At 39.5% G+C, this 15,760-nt stretch overlaps 1 protein-coding gene across 9 annotated transcripts in view; it reads right to left on the bottom strand.

Annotated features, from left to right (window-relative positions):
• Positions 1–8,873: 8,873 nt before the first annotated feature.
• The window catches only part of SHANK2 (SH3 and multiple ankyrin repeat domains 2), a 698,629-nt gene continuing 691,742 nt past the window's right edge, over positions 8,874–15,760 (bottom strand). For all 9 annotated transcript variants that reach the window (XM_050955213.1, XM_050955215.1, XM_050955220.1 and 6 more), the window contains one exon: positions 8,874–13,076. In XM_050955213.1, coding sequence (XP_050811170.1) covers positions 12,503–13,076 — 574 coding nt within the window. In that variant the 3' untranslated portion in view covers positions 8,874–12,502. The remainder of the gene's footprint in view (positions 13,077–15,760) is intronic.

The raw sequence follows: 15,760 nt of genomic DNA on the forward strand, positions 1-15,760 counted from the left end.
CATGCCTGGCATGCTGGTGCCTGGAGCCGCCCCTGCCTCAAAGGAGTTTGGTGCCTAACTCTGGGCTGGCTGGAGGCACCTCCCCCTCTTCAGGATTCACAGCCATGAACCCACTCACTGTCAGCCTTCCATATTTATTTTTTTTTAAAAAGGTGGTAGGGCCCAGTTGGGGCTTTGAACCTGAATTTCCCACATCCTGGGTGAGTGCTCTAAACCACCAGCTGAGCAGATAAGAAGGGCAGCAAGGGCCTCACCACCACCACCCTCCTCGGTTTTGCATGAGGCCATTCTGATAGATGTGTTTAAGGCTGCCTCAAGGTGTGTTTATCAGAGCAGGTCCTGCAAGCAAGATAGGCAAGGAAAACCATCCTTTGAACAGCACCAGAGCTGAGGCATCAAGGAGGGTGCTGGGCTGTTCAGTGGTGCATGTCCACAGCAGAAATTCAAGCACTTTACCTGTACAAATGTAGGCATCAACAATGTCAGAAGGCAGCAGCTGAGCAGAGGGGGTTGTGATGAATGGTAGCTAAACATTGTAATGAGGTGCCTACTGGTTCAGTTAGGCACCTAAATTCCCCTAATGACTCCAGCCCTTACTTGCTAAAGAAATACTAGATATATTCTTTAGTAAACACAGAAGACCGAGAGAGAGAAAAAAAATCTGGATTTCGATTTTCCTCATCTAATTTAGTGACTAAGGGAACAAATAACACACTTGCTTTTTTGAAGTCATGGGTATACTTACGTAACTAGTTCATCAGGCTACCAGATAGCACATAAATTGTTCTTCTGTTTGTAATATTACAACTTACATAACATATGTTATGTTAAAAGGTTCATGGCAAAAATATTTTTCTTCTAAATACTTTAACAATTGACTAGAGGTTTCCTAAGACCATTTGTAAAGTGTCATCAGTTCCTCTCCATAATAGTGTAGCAATGTAAGAAGCTATCAAAGTCCAGAGATGGTGGACTAGAAAGGTTATCATCCACATGTCTAGCTCTGAAAGTGCATCACTCATCATCATAAAATCATAGGACTGGAAGGGACCTTGAAAGGTCACCTAGTCCAGTCTCTGCACTCCTGGCAGGACTAAGTTTTATCTAGATCATCCCTGACCAGTGTTTGCTGAACCTGCTCTTAAAAATCTCCACTGATGGAGAGTCTACAACTACTCTAGGCAATTTATGCTAGTGAATCTCAGAATATCAGGGTTGGAAGGGACCTCAGGAGGTCATCTAGTCCAACCCCCTGCTCAAAAGCAGGACCAATTCCCAACTAAATCATCCCAGCTAGGGCTTTGTCAAGCCTGACCTTAAAAACCTCTAAGGAAGGAGATGCCACCACCTCCTTAGGTAACCCTTTCCAGTGCTTCATCACCCTCCTAGTGAAAAAGTTTTTCCTAATATCCAATCTAAACCTCCTCCACTGCAATTTGAGACCATTACTCCTTGTTTTGTCATCTCGTACCACTGAGAATAGTCTAGATCCATCCTCTTTGGAATCCCCTTTTAGGTAGTTGAAAGCAGCTATCAAATCCCCCCTCATTCTTCTCTTCTGCAGACTAAACAATCCCAGTTCCCTCAGCCTCTCCTCCTCAGTCCTGTGCTCCAGCTCCCTAATCATTTTTGTTGCCCTCCACTGGACTCTTTCCTTCTTGTAGTGTGGGGCCCAAAACTGGACACAGTACTCCAGATGAGGCGTCACCAATGTCAAATAAAGGGGAATGATCACGTTCCTCAATCTGCTGGCAATGCCCGTACTTATACGGCCCAAAATGCCATTAGCCTTCTTGGCAACAAGGGCACACTGACTTATATCCAGCTTCTCGTCCACTGCAACCCCTAGGTCCTTTTCTGCAGAACTGTTGCCTAGCCATTCGGTCCCTAGCCTGTAGCAGTGCATGGGATTCTTCCATCTTAAGTGCAGGACTCTGCACTTGTCCTTGTTGAACCTCATTAGATTTCTTTTGGCCCAATCCTCTAATTTGTCTAGGTCCCTCTGCATGCTATCCCTACCCTCCAGTGTATCTACCACTCCTCCCAGTTTAGTGTCATCTGCAAACTTGCTGAGAGTGCAGTCCACGCCATCCTCCAGATCATTAATGAAGATATTGAACAAAAGCGGCCCCAGGACTGACCCTTGGGGCACTCCGCTTGATATCGCCTGCCAACTAAACATGGAGCCATTGATCAATACCTGTGCTTGCCATCCTGACAGGAAGTTTTTCCTAATGTCCAATATAAACTGCCCTTGCTGTAACTTAAGCCCATTGCTTCTTATCCTAGCCGCAGAGGTTAACAAAAACAGTTTTTCACCCTCCTCCTTGAAACCACCTTTTTTTATGTACTTGAAAACTAGCGTGTCCTGTGACAGGATCCCTGGCAAGCAACCCGAGAGCAGGATACTGTTGTGCCCCATTAACTCTTCAGCCTGGGCTATTTCTTACAATGTTTTGCTAATGACAAGCAGCCAGGGCCGGTGTAACCATTTAGGCAGACTAGGCGGTTGCCTAGGGCGCCGAGATTTGAGGGCGCCAAAAAGCGCCCTCACATTTTTTTTTTAAATGGTTGAGCAGCCGCTGCTGCTGGGACAGAGAGGGAGTCTGAGCTGCCGCAGTCGTGCCTGTGGACGGTCGGCTGCTCACGCGGCTCCGGTGGACCGCCCGCAGGCACCACTTATCACTGTTTGGAATGTTCAGTGTCCCCCTTAGAAATGCTAACAAGCTTATTCAGCGAAGTTTTGATGTACTTGATGCATGCTATTAGATCGTCAATTAGGCATCAACGAGATAATTTAAGAGTAAATGTCTTTTTGTTTGAAGTACCACTGAACACTAATCTGTCCATTGCCCTCTCCCTCCTGTGTTACTGCTTGAAGCAGAATCTTGGGTAACAGTAATGGGGATGCTGGTAAAACCTTTTAAAATATTTCCCCTTTATAATGCCACATTTTTAATACAATTTTAAAATTAGATCCCATAATTTCAAGGCATCGATTTCCCCATTTGGACAATTAAATTGCAATTGTCGGCATGAACATCATTTTAAAGCTGGGTTTTGAAAATCTAATTTAACTTCAAAAATTAATGACCAAAAGATGGGCACGTGAAGTAAGGTAAAAGTAATTAACCGAGGGTCTAGCATTCACTCCCAACACCACAAAAGAGCTGAGGGATTTCCAAAGAACTCCGACACCACTACAGTGTATCATTCAAACGTGAGAACAGTTACTACAGATAATAAATAATAAGTTACGTGGGTTGGAAATAGATCTTTGTGGAAGGGAAAGCAGGAAACTTGTCTTTTTGATTACAGAATTATTTTGCTTCTGGATCCATTAAAATCATAACCGATTTTTTTTGGGGGGGAGGGGATGTGGGGAAGAAACTCTTTCCTCTACTAGGTTTGTTTATAGGCAGCTGAAAAGAAAAACGTTAACTAGCTTTGCACAGAACTGAAACATAAAGGTCTCTCCTCCCTCCTTCTCTACTCTGACCCCTCTGGGCTATTCCAAGTTAATTGTCATCTAATTGCCCAGCAAAGAAAGAGATAGTGGCAGCAATTAGGCATAGCCCCCACCAGTTCAGGAGTCATTAACACAGTACAAAGATATGCTGCATGCTTTACAGGAACCCAGGCCTAATGAGGGACTGGGGGCAAGAGGAGCAGGGCTGAACCCCTAAGGAGTGAGCCGCAGAGAGCCAGTGCCCAGGAGGCTGAGAGGGCAAGGGGCTGCAGGGGCGTCCCCACTGCTATTTAAAATGCAGATCCCGCAGTGGTACCTCTCCATGGGACAGAGCCGGTTCCTCACAGAAGCTTCTGTCCAACAGCTCTTCCTTCTGCAGCTGCTCTTTGTGCTCCAGCTCCATCCATGGCAGCTGAATCCCCTGCCCTACCCGCAGCCACCCCTGCTGCACCCCCTGCCCTGCCCGCAGCCAGCCCCACAACTCCTGTCTCCAGCCACCCCACACCCGCTGCCCTACCCACAGCCAGCCCTTCACTCCCTGCCCCGCATGCAGCCAGCCCCTGCTGCACTCCTTGCCCTGTCTATAGCCAGCCCCACAATCTATTTTTCTGTAGTTAATAAATCTGTTTTAAAGTGATTATAAATGGTAGGCATAAAAAGTCAGAGCTAGTTACTAAAGAAAATAAAAGGTAAGCATACATCTAAATCTTAAACCTTATTACACTAGGCAGTATTGGAATCAAGCAGTTTTCTCACCTCACTGAATGTTACAGTTCTTAATACACAGGCTTCCCCTTTTAAGCCTGGGATCAGTCTCCTCAGTTGAAGTTTTTATCTTCCAAGTGTTCATGTTGCTTCCAGCATAGATGGGAGAGGAGAAAGGCAAAGGCATGATGCCACTATCTATTTTATATTCTGTGTTCATGTGCCTGGAAAACATTAGCCCAGACATGTTCTGGTGAGCTTTGCTGAGTCAGGGTTGAGCAATCCCCCATTATGTGGTGCTTCTCTAACAGAATTGTAAATCCCTTGCTTACAACACCTTAGCTGAATAATGGGTGTGGAGCACCACCCTTGTTGGCAATGGGGAACTAGCAGTGGAGCCTCTCAAAAAGTTACAACATATTTCAGTAACAGCCATGCAGCAAAATCTCAGCTTCATGCATTCTAACGGACGGAACAATGGGTTTCAGCAGATCATGCCTTTTTATATAACAACTTACATAGCATGCTTTGTATGAAATGTAATTATACAACAGGGATGAATATGGGTTTCCAGGCTGTTGCTTTGAGGTACAGAGTGCCACGTGTCCCCTCTGTCTTCTCTTCTCCTGACTAAACAAACCCAGTTTTTTTTCCATGTCATGTTTTCTAGACCTTTAATCATTTTTGTTGCTCTTCTCTGAACTCTCTCTAGTTTGTCCACATCTTTCCTGAAATGTGACACCCAGAACTGGACAACACTCCAGTTGAGGCCTAATCAGGAAGGAATAGAGTGGAAGAATTCCTTCTCATGTCTTGCTTATAACACTCTTGGTAATACAGCCCTGGATGAGGTTTGTTTTTTTTGCAACAGTGTTGACTCATATGTAGCTTGTGATCCACTTTGACCCTCCCCCGATCTCCTTCCTAGACCGTCATTTCCCATTTGGTATGACTGTTTCTTCGCAAGTGGAGTCTTTGCATTTGTCCCTATGGAATTTCATCCTATTTAACTTTAGACCATTTGTCCAGCTCATTTTGAATTTTAATCCTAACCTCTAAAGCATTTTCACCCACCTCTCATTTTGGTATCGTCCGCAAATCTTATAAGTGTATTCTCTATGCTATTATCTAAATCACTGATGAAGATATTGAACAGAACCAAACCCAGAATAATGGCACCTGAGACATCATTCCCCACAATGAAACCTCTGTGCTCATTGCAAAGTATTGAGCAAAACACTTCACCTTTCTGTGCTTCAATCTCTGCACCTGCAGAGAACACTTACCAACATTTCTAGAGTGGTCAGAGCTTCTCAGAGGAAAGGTGCAAAGTATTATTGTGTTAGTAAAGTATTACATCTGAATGAAAGAGAACAGGCAATATTTTTGGAATGTTGCTCATACACAGTAATTCCACCCCTCCCTGCATAGAGGAAAGGTAGTTGATTACATTGTAAGAAGTCTGCTGTAACAGAATGGATAGTTGATAGGAGATGTGGCCTTACCAGAGTAATGGTAAAGTATTCTTCTTGCAGATGGATATTTTTCTATCTAGTTTGTCTATTTAGAAATCTGAGTAAAATTATTTTGGAGGTGTTCTGATAGTGCTTATTTGCTGTTGCGAGTTCATTTCTAATTCTATACTAGTCTCCTTTGCATCAGGAAGTCAACTCCCCTCACCCAGCTCATGTGAGAGAAGTTCATCAGTTCTCTAAGCTTCAGGTGATGAATCCGAGACTGCTACCTTAACTTGAATCTATTTACAGTATCAATATTGATTTAGAAATAGCTGTGATGCAGTCACATCAAGCCTATAATTTTCTTCAGGCTCATGCTTAAGAGAGAACATACACCTCCTGAAATTTTTTTTTTCAGAAGTTTGTTCAAGGGGAAGAGAATATTAACTGAAGCCTGAGATCTGGAAGGTATCTAACATCTCATCTCAGTTCTTATGTAAGGAAGTTTAAAATGGACACCATTTAAGGTTATGGAAAGGCATGAATGAAAAAACTAGTTCTTTAAAACATTAATGTTATTGAGTCCAGCTTGAGATTTCTCTGCAGTGGCAGTTGTAGAATCTATGAGGGGAAAAGGAGTATAGTATGCTGTAGCATTTATGCCAGTACATTTTAATAAATATAGTGCTTTTCTCCCACTCCCACTAACTTCTAACAGGGCCGCCCTGGGTGGCGGGGGCAAGTGAGGCAATTTGGCCCAGGCCCCTGGCCCCGCAGGGGCCCCCTCAAGAGTTTTTTTGGCCCCTGGAGCAGGGTCCTTCACTCGCTCCGAGGGCCCTGGGCCCCTGGAGCTTCTTCAGCGACAACTCGGTGGCGGGGGGGTCCTTCTGCCCTGGGACCCACAGCTGAAGTGCTGGGTCTTCAGCAGCAATTTGGCGGCGGGGGAGCCCCCTGCGGGTCTTCAGGGCAGTTTAGAGGCGGGTCCCAGAGCAGACGGCCTCCCCACTGCCAGATTGCCGCCGAAGCGGGGGCCCCCACCACCTAAGACCCCAGGCCCCCTGAATCCTCTGGGCAGCCCTGACTTCTAAACCAGGAAACTTCAAGTTAGAAATCCACACACATGCTTTTTAGATTTAGGCCTGCATATACTGTGGGTTAAAAAACTCAAGCACAGTTCTGCATCCACATTTTGGGAAATGACCACCAGCCTTTATGATCTACTGAACTAGCTCCCCCACTCAAAACACCATGAACTTTAGGGTATTTGCAATCTCGATTTTGAAAATTCTGGCTTATCTTTAACATTTTAATGAAACTTTTTTAGTGGTCCTAGATTTTCAGTGCTGCAGGCAAAATCTATTTGTCACCCTAACAAAAACATGCCTACTGCAGTTGAAGGGGCAGTATAGAGATGCAGTCTGAAAAACACGTTGCAATTCCTTAAACACTGCTTATTTACTGAAAAAATGTGTCAATAATTCAGCCTTATTCTATGACTTATATAGTTGGCCCAACATGCAGTTGTCAAATTCATTTTGATGAATTTCTGTTGAAAGAATGCATATATTAATTATATTTTAAATCAAAAGAAATAAAGGTTTCAAAACATTCTGTGCCTATATAAAAATATAGCTCCGAGACCATGGCCCTCAAAGACCACTAGATGTCAGCATAAAACATTAACATAATTAAAAGCAAACACTTATTTGTTCTAGTTATTGTATTCGTTACCTTGCAATCAAAATACAGTACACTTAACTAAATAATTATATTGTAAGTGTATGTTATAGAAATAAATTTGTTAATGGAAATTAACAAACACAATCTTATTTCAATTTTCTTTATTTTATTTAGTTTAACTTAAATTACTGTGATTAAGTCAGTCTCATGATCAAGAGAGGGCCCCAGAATAATATCTAGATCTTAACATTTCAGTTTTTTTAACTCTTGTTAGTTGTGCATTGATAGGGACTTCTCAGTTCAGAAAACAAGGCACTCTAACTATTTTATCAGCTATGACAATACATTGATGATAAAATGTTCCTTTCATCTAAGTACATCATTTGAATACAACATGGTTTTATGCAGATCAGATTCAAAACATCCAAGGCACACACTTTCCCCCTTTTTGTGTGTTTTGAAGCAGCATTGAGTTATGATTTACTATAACCATACTGTTCCAGATTAGTAGCACTGGACAGTGTTTTGGTGTGGTCTTGGACATAAAACTGTGAAATGCAGAAACATATTACAGGAACAAGATTAAAAAACACCAATATAATTTGGATAATAGAAATTATTAAATAATCTGCTCTCAGAAAACTGGTTTTGTAACCATCTTGAGTCCCACATAGAATTAGCAGTTCCACAGCATGCTACAGTTGTGTATATTACACAACTATTTTTTATTATTAAATTTTATCATGTACTGACATGTATACCTACAGATACAAAGATATTCTGTATAACTGAATTATTGAAATACCTGAAATAAATGAAAGCTGTTGATATTAGAATAATATGTAGGAAAAACAGAAAATAAATCCAAAAAAAGTAGAAGAAATTGATCATCCCAGGAGAAAAAAAGTAAACATTAGATATGAAACAGAATGACTGCAGTTAAAATATTTATTTCAATATCTAAAAAAAATTCTTCAGGTTAACAGTTAAAGATAGAAGAAGAATGTGGAGCCCAACTTATCCAAAGTACTAATGAAGTCTGGTGGTAATGTCTTTATCACAAGAGGCCTGAACTCTGGATAAGGACTGCTGCTGCTTTTTCTTTGCTCTTTGTAATGCGGCTCTCTCCTACAAAAACCTGTTAGAATTTCATCAGATTGCTGAATAGGCCAACAATTCAAATGCCTTGCATGATCAGTTACACTTATTTGATAACACCAAAATAAAGACCAACCTCAAATCCAGAAAAATGATCAGCTGAAATTACTTCCAAGCCAAAAAAAATCTTTTTTTCCATCACTTAACAAAATTCTTTACTTTCAAAATCTTATGTGAATCTGAAATTCAAAACCTATTTGGTTTCAGCAGTAAAAAGCTTTAACTAAGAAAGATAAACCAAAGCAAACTTTTTTTCCTAACATTTGATAAACCTATTTTCTCTTTAGCTATATGCAGTTAAAGCATTTTATGCTGTTTCAATAACTTTACATTAAATTGTAAATTTGGCAACTTTTTAACAGAAGTTCAGACAGCTTTCACTGTTTGCAATCAGAACCACAACCTTAGTGCAATATTATATTTATTTCTTACAGGAATTTTGGTTGCCATACAAGAATATTAAGGATCAGGGAAAGTGCAAGTTACAGGAGCTTGATTTTTAATCAATTCGAAATAAGAGGAATTAAAGCACAAAAATTACAGCAACATAGATAACGTGAACACAAATTGTTACACAAACTATACTGAGAAACATTAATATCTAGAAAAGAAAAGAAAAAATGTAATGGAAAAATTATCAATATTTGTGGCTTACACACAATCATTGCCAGATCAACTGGGTAATGCTTGTTTAAGAACTCAGAAAATCACCATTTTTATTAACTTAAGTACCACAAGTAATTAGCTTTTGTGATATGTAAATTCTGTAAATCAACAGTCACATCTAGTCATTTTATAATATATGAATTAAACTTAAAATGTTCCCAGACACTCAGGGAAAGGAGTCTGCAGTTATACACAATTTACATCTTGTGTGATTTTGGTATTGTATACACAAATATTACAGAAATTAGGCATGTAAATGCAATTTATTTAAATTACAGTATATAAACAAAAGTTGATCCTAAAACCTGGAATATCATAACATGTTTCATAGAGCTCTAACATTTTCTTCTCCACTATCACAGTAGCGTGAAATAATAGGGCCATTCCCCCACCCCAACATTTCCAAAACTGATGAAAATACTAGGAGTTTTATCTGTTACTATTGCTTTCTGTAGCAAAGTCATCAAACAGAGCTAGAGACCAATTCATCTTGGCAGAGGTGTATTTTATTGGTAAAAGTAGGTCCTGTTACCCTTTAGTTCATAAGACACAATGCAAAAATAAACTATTTCATTAGCTCTTTAGTGTTTTTAATCTCTGTTCTACTAATTATACTGTACCTATTCTTTAAGTGCCAGAAAAGATACACAAGCAAGAAAAAACACTTGTTTAAGAAAGGGATACCATCAGCTGTAATTTACTTGTGTATGTCAGCACTCATTAAACCTATATTCAACAATAAGGCTGTGATTAAAAAGCATCTTAAAAGTCATCATCTACATTTTCTTTTACTACCGTATTATCTATTGTATTTTCTGGCACATATTATAGAGGTAATACCAACTGTAGTCAAAGAAACAAAAAGGAGCATGGCATTAGTGGTTTATTTACTGAATTCTGTAATATCACCAAATGGAAGACAATGATGGCTGAATTACCATTTTTACACTTTTTAAAGTATTTGATGACCCTAAGGTGCCATTATTGAATATCTGAATGAAAATGTCATTCTCTACAACAACTGCCATGTAAATATGGAAACACTCAGTACTCTTGAAAGTAAAACGCCTCAATATTGATTTTTTATTACAAGGTTACTTGGAACTTTCAAATACAAATATAGACCTGCAAAGGGTGTAGTAACAGATGTTAAGTCAAGATTTGTTCCATAAACGGGGCAGGAGGTTGAATAGTTGCTTTGCTAATGCATTGTTAATTGTGTAATCACTTTTGAAGAAGTATTCATCCTCCTTTGAAGAAGTTCTAGGAAAAATAGAAAATATAACACAGCTCTGCTGGTTCAGATGCATCCAAATGAGGTTGATTTAAAAAGGTCAAGACTTATTATTCCACAGAAATAGTATTAAACCACAAAAGTGTTTTTTTATTTTTTTTTAAATTTTTATTTTTTTTTTATTTTTTTAACATTCTAGCACTGAAGTGGCACAAAGGCTGCCCAGTAGACCAGCCACTTATTTTCTTAAAATATTGTGCTTATAAACTATCTGTACAACTATTTAAACTTGCAGTAAAGAAAGGTATTTAAATTGCTAAAATTTATGTACTTGTTCTAGGGCTGTTGCAGACCTAATTAGACACTTGACTGTGAGCAGAAAAAAAATTATAATTAGAGAGAGGCTGGACCATAGCAAGGAAAAAAAAAAATCAGGAACCTTCCAAAAGGTGGGAGAACCTGATAGTATGGTAGGTTGAGAGTCTGGCTGTCCATACATGATGTGCCTGCCTTGAACAGGTTGAATGTTCAGAAAGTAAGACCCACAAAACTCCTACAGATATTAAGAGGTGTTAATTATAAAAGGAGTCAGACATAGAGAGAAAATTGTTAACTTTAAAGAAAAAAAAAAAGTCAAATCTGCCAAAACTCTGTATGTCGAGGGCACACAGAGAGTGCAGAAGCAGTCAACAATCAACCCCAAAGTGGGCCAATCGTCTGTAATGCTGATCAGGGCTTGATGGATCGCTCTGTGGACCCCGCTACTAATAATTTTGGAAACAGTAAAGAAGTCACTTGAGCATGATGGGAAGCTTTCTGCTCCTGCTTAGGCATTGACTATGCTTCCTCCACCAACAGCCCAACCCAGGCTAGCCAGGAAATGATGAACCAAGCCTATAAATCCGGACCTCTGTTTTCCTGGCCCTTTGGAACACTTGCATTCTAGGACACCACATGTCCCCTCCTTTGTTAACATTTACCCTTTAAATATTTTTTAAACTGTAGGTGATCACGTGCTCAAACATTTTTATTTCTACTAACAGGCCCCAAACCTTCTCCCAGTTGTCAGTGGCAACATTCCCACTAACTTCCATGGAAGCAATATCCTGTCTTATATCCCAGCTTTTCAGTTGTTGAGTACTTGCAACTCAATGAATTAAGCAGAATCTGTGGGGGCTCAGCATGTTTGAAAAATCTGACTATAAAGTCTAAAAGATGCACATGGACACAGTATAACCAACACTCTTCACAACCACATTTTAATTTGCTCATATAGTATATGCTGGGCCTCATTAGCAGTTTATCTGGTTGCAAAATTGGGGTGTCTGGTTCAAACTAGCCTCATTTCATGGGATCTCAGAGAATTCTCTTCCAATCTATACATAGTTTCCACATTTTACTTATCAGGTCAGTACAGCATGTTTAAAACCTATTCTGCTACCTTGGAATTGTGCTAAATATAAACGCAGAAATAAAGAAATACCTAAGTAAAGCAGAACAGTTACCTTTGAACAAGAGTCTCCAACAGCACTATCAGCTTCACGGCCAACAAACCAAAGATCTACACTGGATCAAACTGACATTGTGAAAGAGAGGGTGAAGTAGTGCATCTGCTATTTATTAATTAAAAACTGGTTAAAAAGGTAAAGCCCGTGAGGATCTATCCAAAAAAGCCCAAAAGGGAAAAAAATGTTGAGATTCCATGACAAGAGTGTGTCAAGAATGGACTACCCTGGATGGCAGGGGAGAGGTGTATATAAAATAAGGTTATTTTTTCCTCAAAAATGAAATGCTTGTGGTTTTAAACCAAAAGAAAACTTACACATTCTGGGTCCAGATGAAGGTCATCATAAATGGATAGGTAATATTTCACAGTTAACAATTATCTTTCTTCTCTATCTCCACCCCACACCTCCCCACCCCTACCTTGGAAATAAAATAGCCCCATTAATTTCATTTACTTGGGTTTAAGCTTGGGCACTAAACATACAGTCTGCATTACTGAGTACCAGCAGCTAAATTAAACCTTTTCTTCTTTTGCTGGCACTCACAGACAGCCAAGACATTTTGCGTATTTCAGTACCAGCCCATCTCTATTTATAACAGAAGTTTGAGAGGCAAGAGTAGCCATTTTTATCTGTCCAGTAGTTGTTTCAAAGCTCTTTCTATATTCATTCTGTGCCCAACTCTAGTCACTCCAAGGTCTATCAAGTCTTCCTTCTGAAGGTTTGGTAAATGGGTGCCATCTATTTCATTGTCCATGAAGGTCTCTTTATGTTCACCTAAGTTTAGACTTTCCAACCAATCTGCCACATCTGGTTTAGTCCACAGGTGGACAGGCTTAGTTGTAAAAGGCTTATTTGAGATTGGCTGTTGCAATATTGAGGGAGAAGGAGACCTGCTGCGTCCTGTGTTCAAGCCAAATAAGTCCCCAGAAGGAGGCTGGCTGGGTAGGCTAAATACATCAGACAGAGTTGGAGAAGGAGATGAAGCTGAAGCAGCAGCAGTCAGAGGAGCAAGCATGATGTCTTTGTTAATCTCTGTTGGTGAAACCACAGGGCTTGGAGCGTGTCTCACTCCTGATGTCCTACTGTCATAGTCTGGCGACCTGCTCTGCAATGTGATGGGCTGGCTGGTTCCAGGCCGGACTGTAAAAGTGATGGTTGTACTTCGTGTACCTGAGACAGTACTCATGACTTCTGTGCTCCTAAAATTACAAACAGAAAACATCCAGAAACATCAGCAACTGAATGAAGGATTTTCCTTACCAACAAGAGAAAAAAGTGGTTTTGAAGTAACAAAAATGAAGTTTTTTTTTTGGGGGGGTGGGGAGTGTGGGATGGATCTCACACATGAATGTACATTTTGTAACACTGCCAGGTTAAGGCACAGGCACTGAGAAGTTATCACAGTTCTTTCCCACAAAACAAACCTAACTCTCTATGATCAATGGTAAGCCATAATGTCATTATAAATGAAAATCTTGCCTATGAGAAGTTTTAAAAAAGCCAGAGAACATGATACATTTACATTTTCTTCCCTTTACATGGACTCTATACATTAATTCAAAATTAAATGGGAAAATGTTACCAACACAAGGACTCTTTGGGTACGAGTTCTAGATATGTAACTAGGCCATGAAGTTCAGATCTGAATATGAATACACCTCAAATACTGGGAGTGGCTGGTTTTGGTTTGGTCTCGTCTCTGACTAAGTCAGGATTTAAATCTCACACAGTGAAATAGTGTAACTAAAAAATGCAGAGTTTAAACATGAATTTGAAACTTGAAGCATGTTATTTACTTTGACTTTGAACTTAAAAATATCAAATGATGAGTTAATTTTACTGCCTATTTTGATTCCTATTCATCTATATAAAAAGCTTACTGAATCTCTTCAAATGATCCCTGCAGAGACCACCTCTTGGAAAGAAAGTTTAGTTTAGTCTTTTAAGTTCCCACTAAAGCCTTTGCTGACATTGCCTAGTGAAGGTGCCAATAGTTTATATGGATATGGGTACATTATGAAGGGGATTGGCATCACCAGTCTTTTTATAGAGATTATGACTTTTGTTTATTTTTATGAAAACTACTGTCCTGGGCAGGATTTGAACTAGCTAGCTACCGGTAAAAAGCTCCATATACCTTTACAAAACCCTTGAGCCATCTAGTTACTGTTTTTTGGAAAATTCGCTTCCAATATTTTTTGTCAACAAACAGGCAACCCAAAGGTGTGATGAGAGTACCAACCAACCAACCGCAAACCACATTTATGTTTTAACAGTCAGTTCTTTCCTCCCGTGATGTTGCCACTTTTGGTTTCCCTAATCAGATTTTTTTCCCCGTGGCAAATGACTACCTGTTCCCTCATGATGAAAAAAACTTTCCAGTTACAATTAGATAATCAGGGTGGACATCTCAGGCCACAAAACCAATTAATCTATTTTTCTTTTTGTTAAAATGGCAAATTAAAACTGAAAATCTATTTTATTTATTTGGCACAGCTCCAGTACCTGGGTCAAATTTTGTAAGATGCTGGGTGCCTTCAACTCCCTTTGACTATAAGAAGAATTGAGGGTGCTCAGAGTTTTGACAGATCAGTCACTTGAACAGGAAGTGTCTAATAAAAATATAGTCTGCCTATTTTTTGGTGAACCATGCGGAGGTGTCTATTTGTGCCCTGGAAAATGGTTTAAATGACGTGTTAAGTGATGCAGTTCCAAATTTATACAATCTGGCTACCATGAAAATGGTTAAATTTAATCTGACTTTGTTTCATCAATGAGTATTCTACAGGCATATTAGTTTTGAGCCAACAGTTCACATAGATGTTCATATACAGAACACCAGTACTAGCAGTATACACTATTTCAATTATATTCACTGTGATGAGAGCTAAAAGGTCAGATAAATCAGATTTATCTGAAAAGCTCAGAGTAACACAACATATCAATTCTTCGCAGGATTTACATTCTGATTATTCAGAATGTACTTTGAGTAATTTGTATGCACACAAGCAGTATTACTGATTTCACCCAAACCATTCCACAGGTTCAAAGGGAACAGGCAAAATCTTAAGGTCTGCAGGGTCAGTCCTTTAGTTACTCCAAAAGTATAGTAGGGGCAATAGTTTCAGAATTTAGCTATTATTGCACAGTATTGTAATTTGACCAAGAAAGGTAAAAATCTGCAAGGTTTTCAGTACCTCCTTGTGAGCTGCTTGGAGCCTAATGGCTCTCAGCATCTTGCAGGATTGGGCCCAAAGCAACAGCACTAGCATATTGTAAGCCATATATAGTAAGAAAAATCAACGAACCAAGAGAAGTAAATAACTTTACTCATTTTAACTTAGAACTAAGTGGCCACTCCCAAATTCCTCAATAAGACTAGACACCATTTGAAGACAATGGCAGTTTTGCTTTGAAAAAGAATGATTGCACTCTATGGCCATGATTTACATAAATGGCCTAATCCACTAGCATGTGAAAACTTCTCCTTACACCTCAACCTACTGTGCGTCTTTGATTTAATTTTTTATATAGTATAGGAAAGTTAAGTTTTGATTATTAATCCATGTTCATCACAGTAGTGCCAAGGAACCAACTAAGAATGGGTCCCCATTCTGCTAGGCACTGATATTTTCCTGTTGCTTAGCAGTGATATAACTGACAACACTGTGTTCCATCTTCATCTTCCACTTTAAAACGTACTGTCACTGCTCATAAATTACTGCTGTAATGGACTCCAAGTATATATTTGTTCAGAAAAACATTACTGTACCTTTTACATGGAAACTGCATTATGCCTTTAACAAAAAGTTAATATGCTCATCATAAATATTTACATTATTTTTATGCCACTTTCTGATAGATGGGACAAATCTATTTTAGT

The sequence above is a fragment of the Gopherus flavomarginatus genome, chromosome 5 (genome assembly GCF_025201925.1).
Source record: "Gopherus flavomarginatus isolate rGopFla2 chromosome 5, rGopFla2.mat.asm, whole genome shotgun sequence".
In the NCBI taxonomy this organism is placed as follows: domain Eukaryota; kingdom Metazoa; phylum Chordata; order Testudines; family Testudinidae; genus Gopherus; species Gopherus flavomarginatus.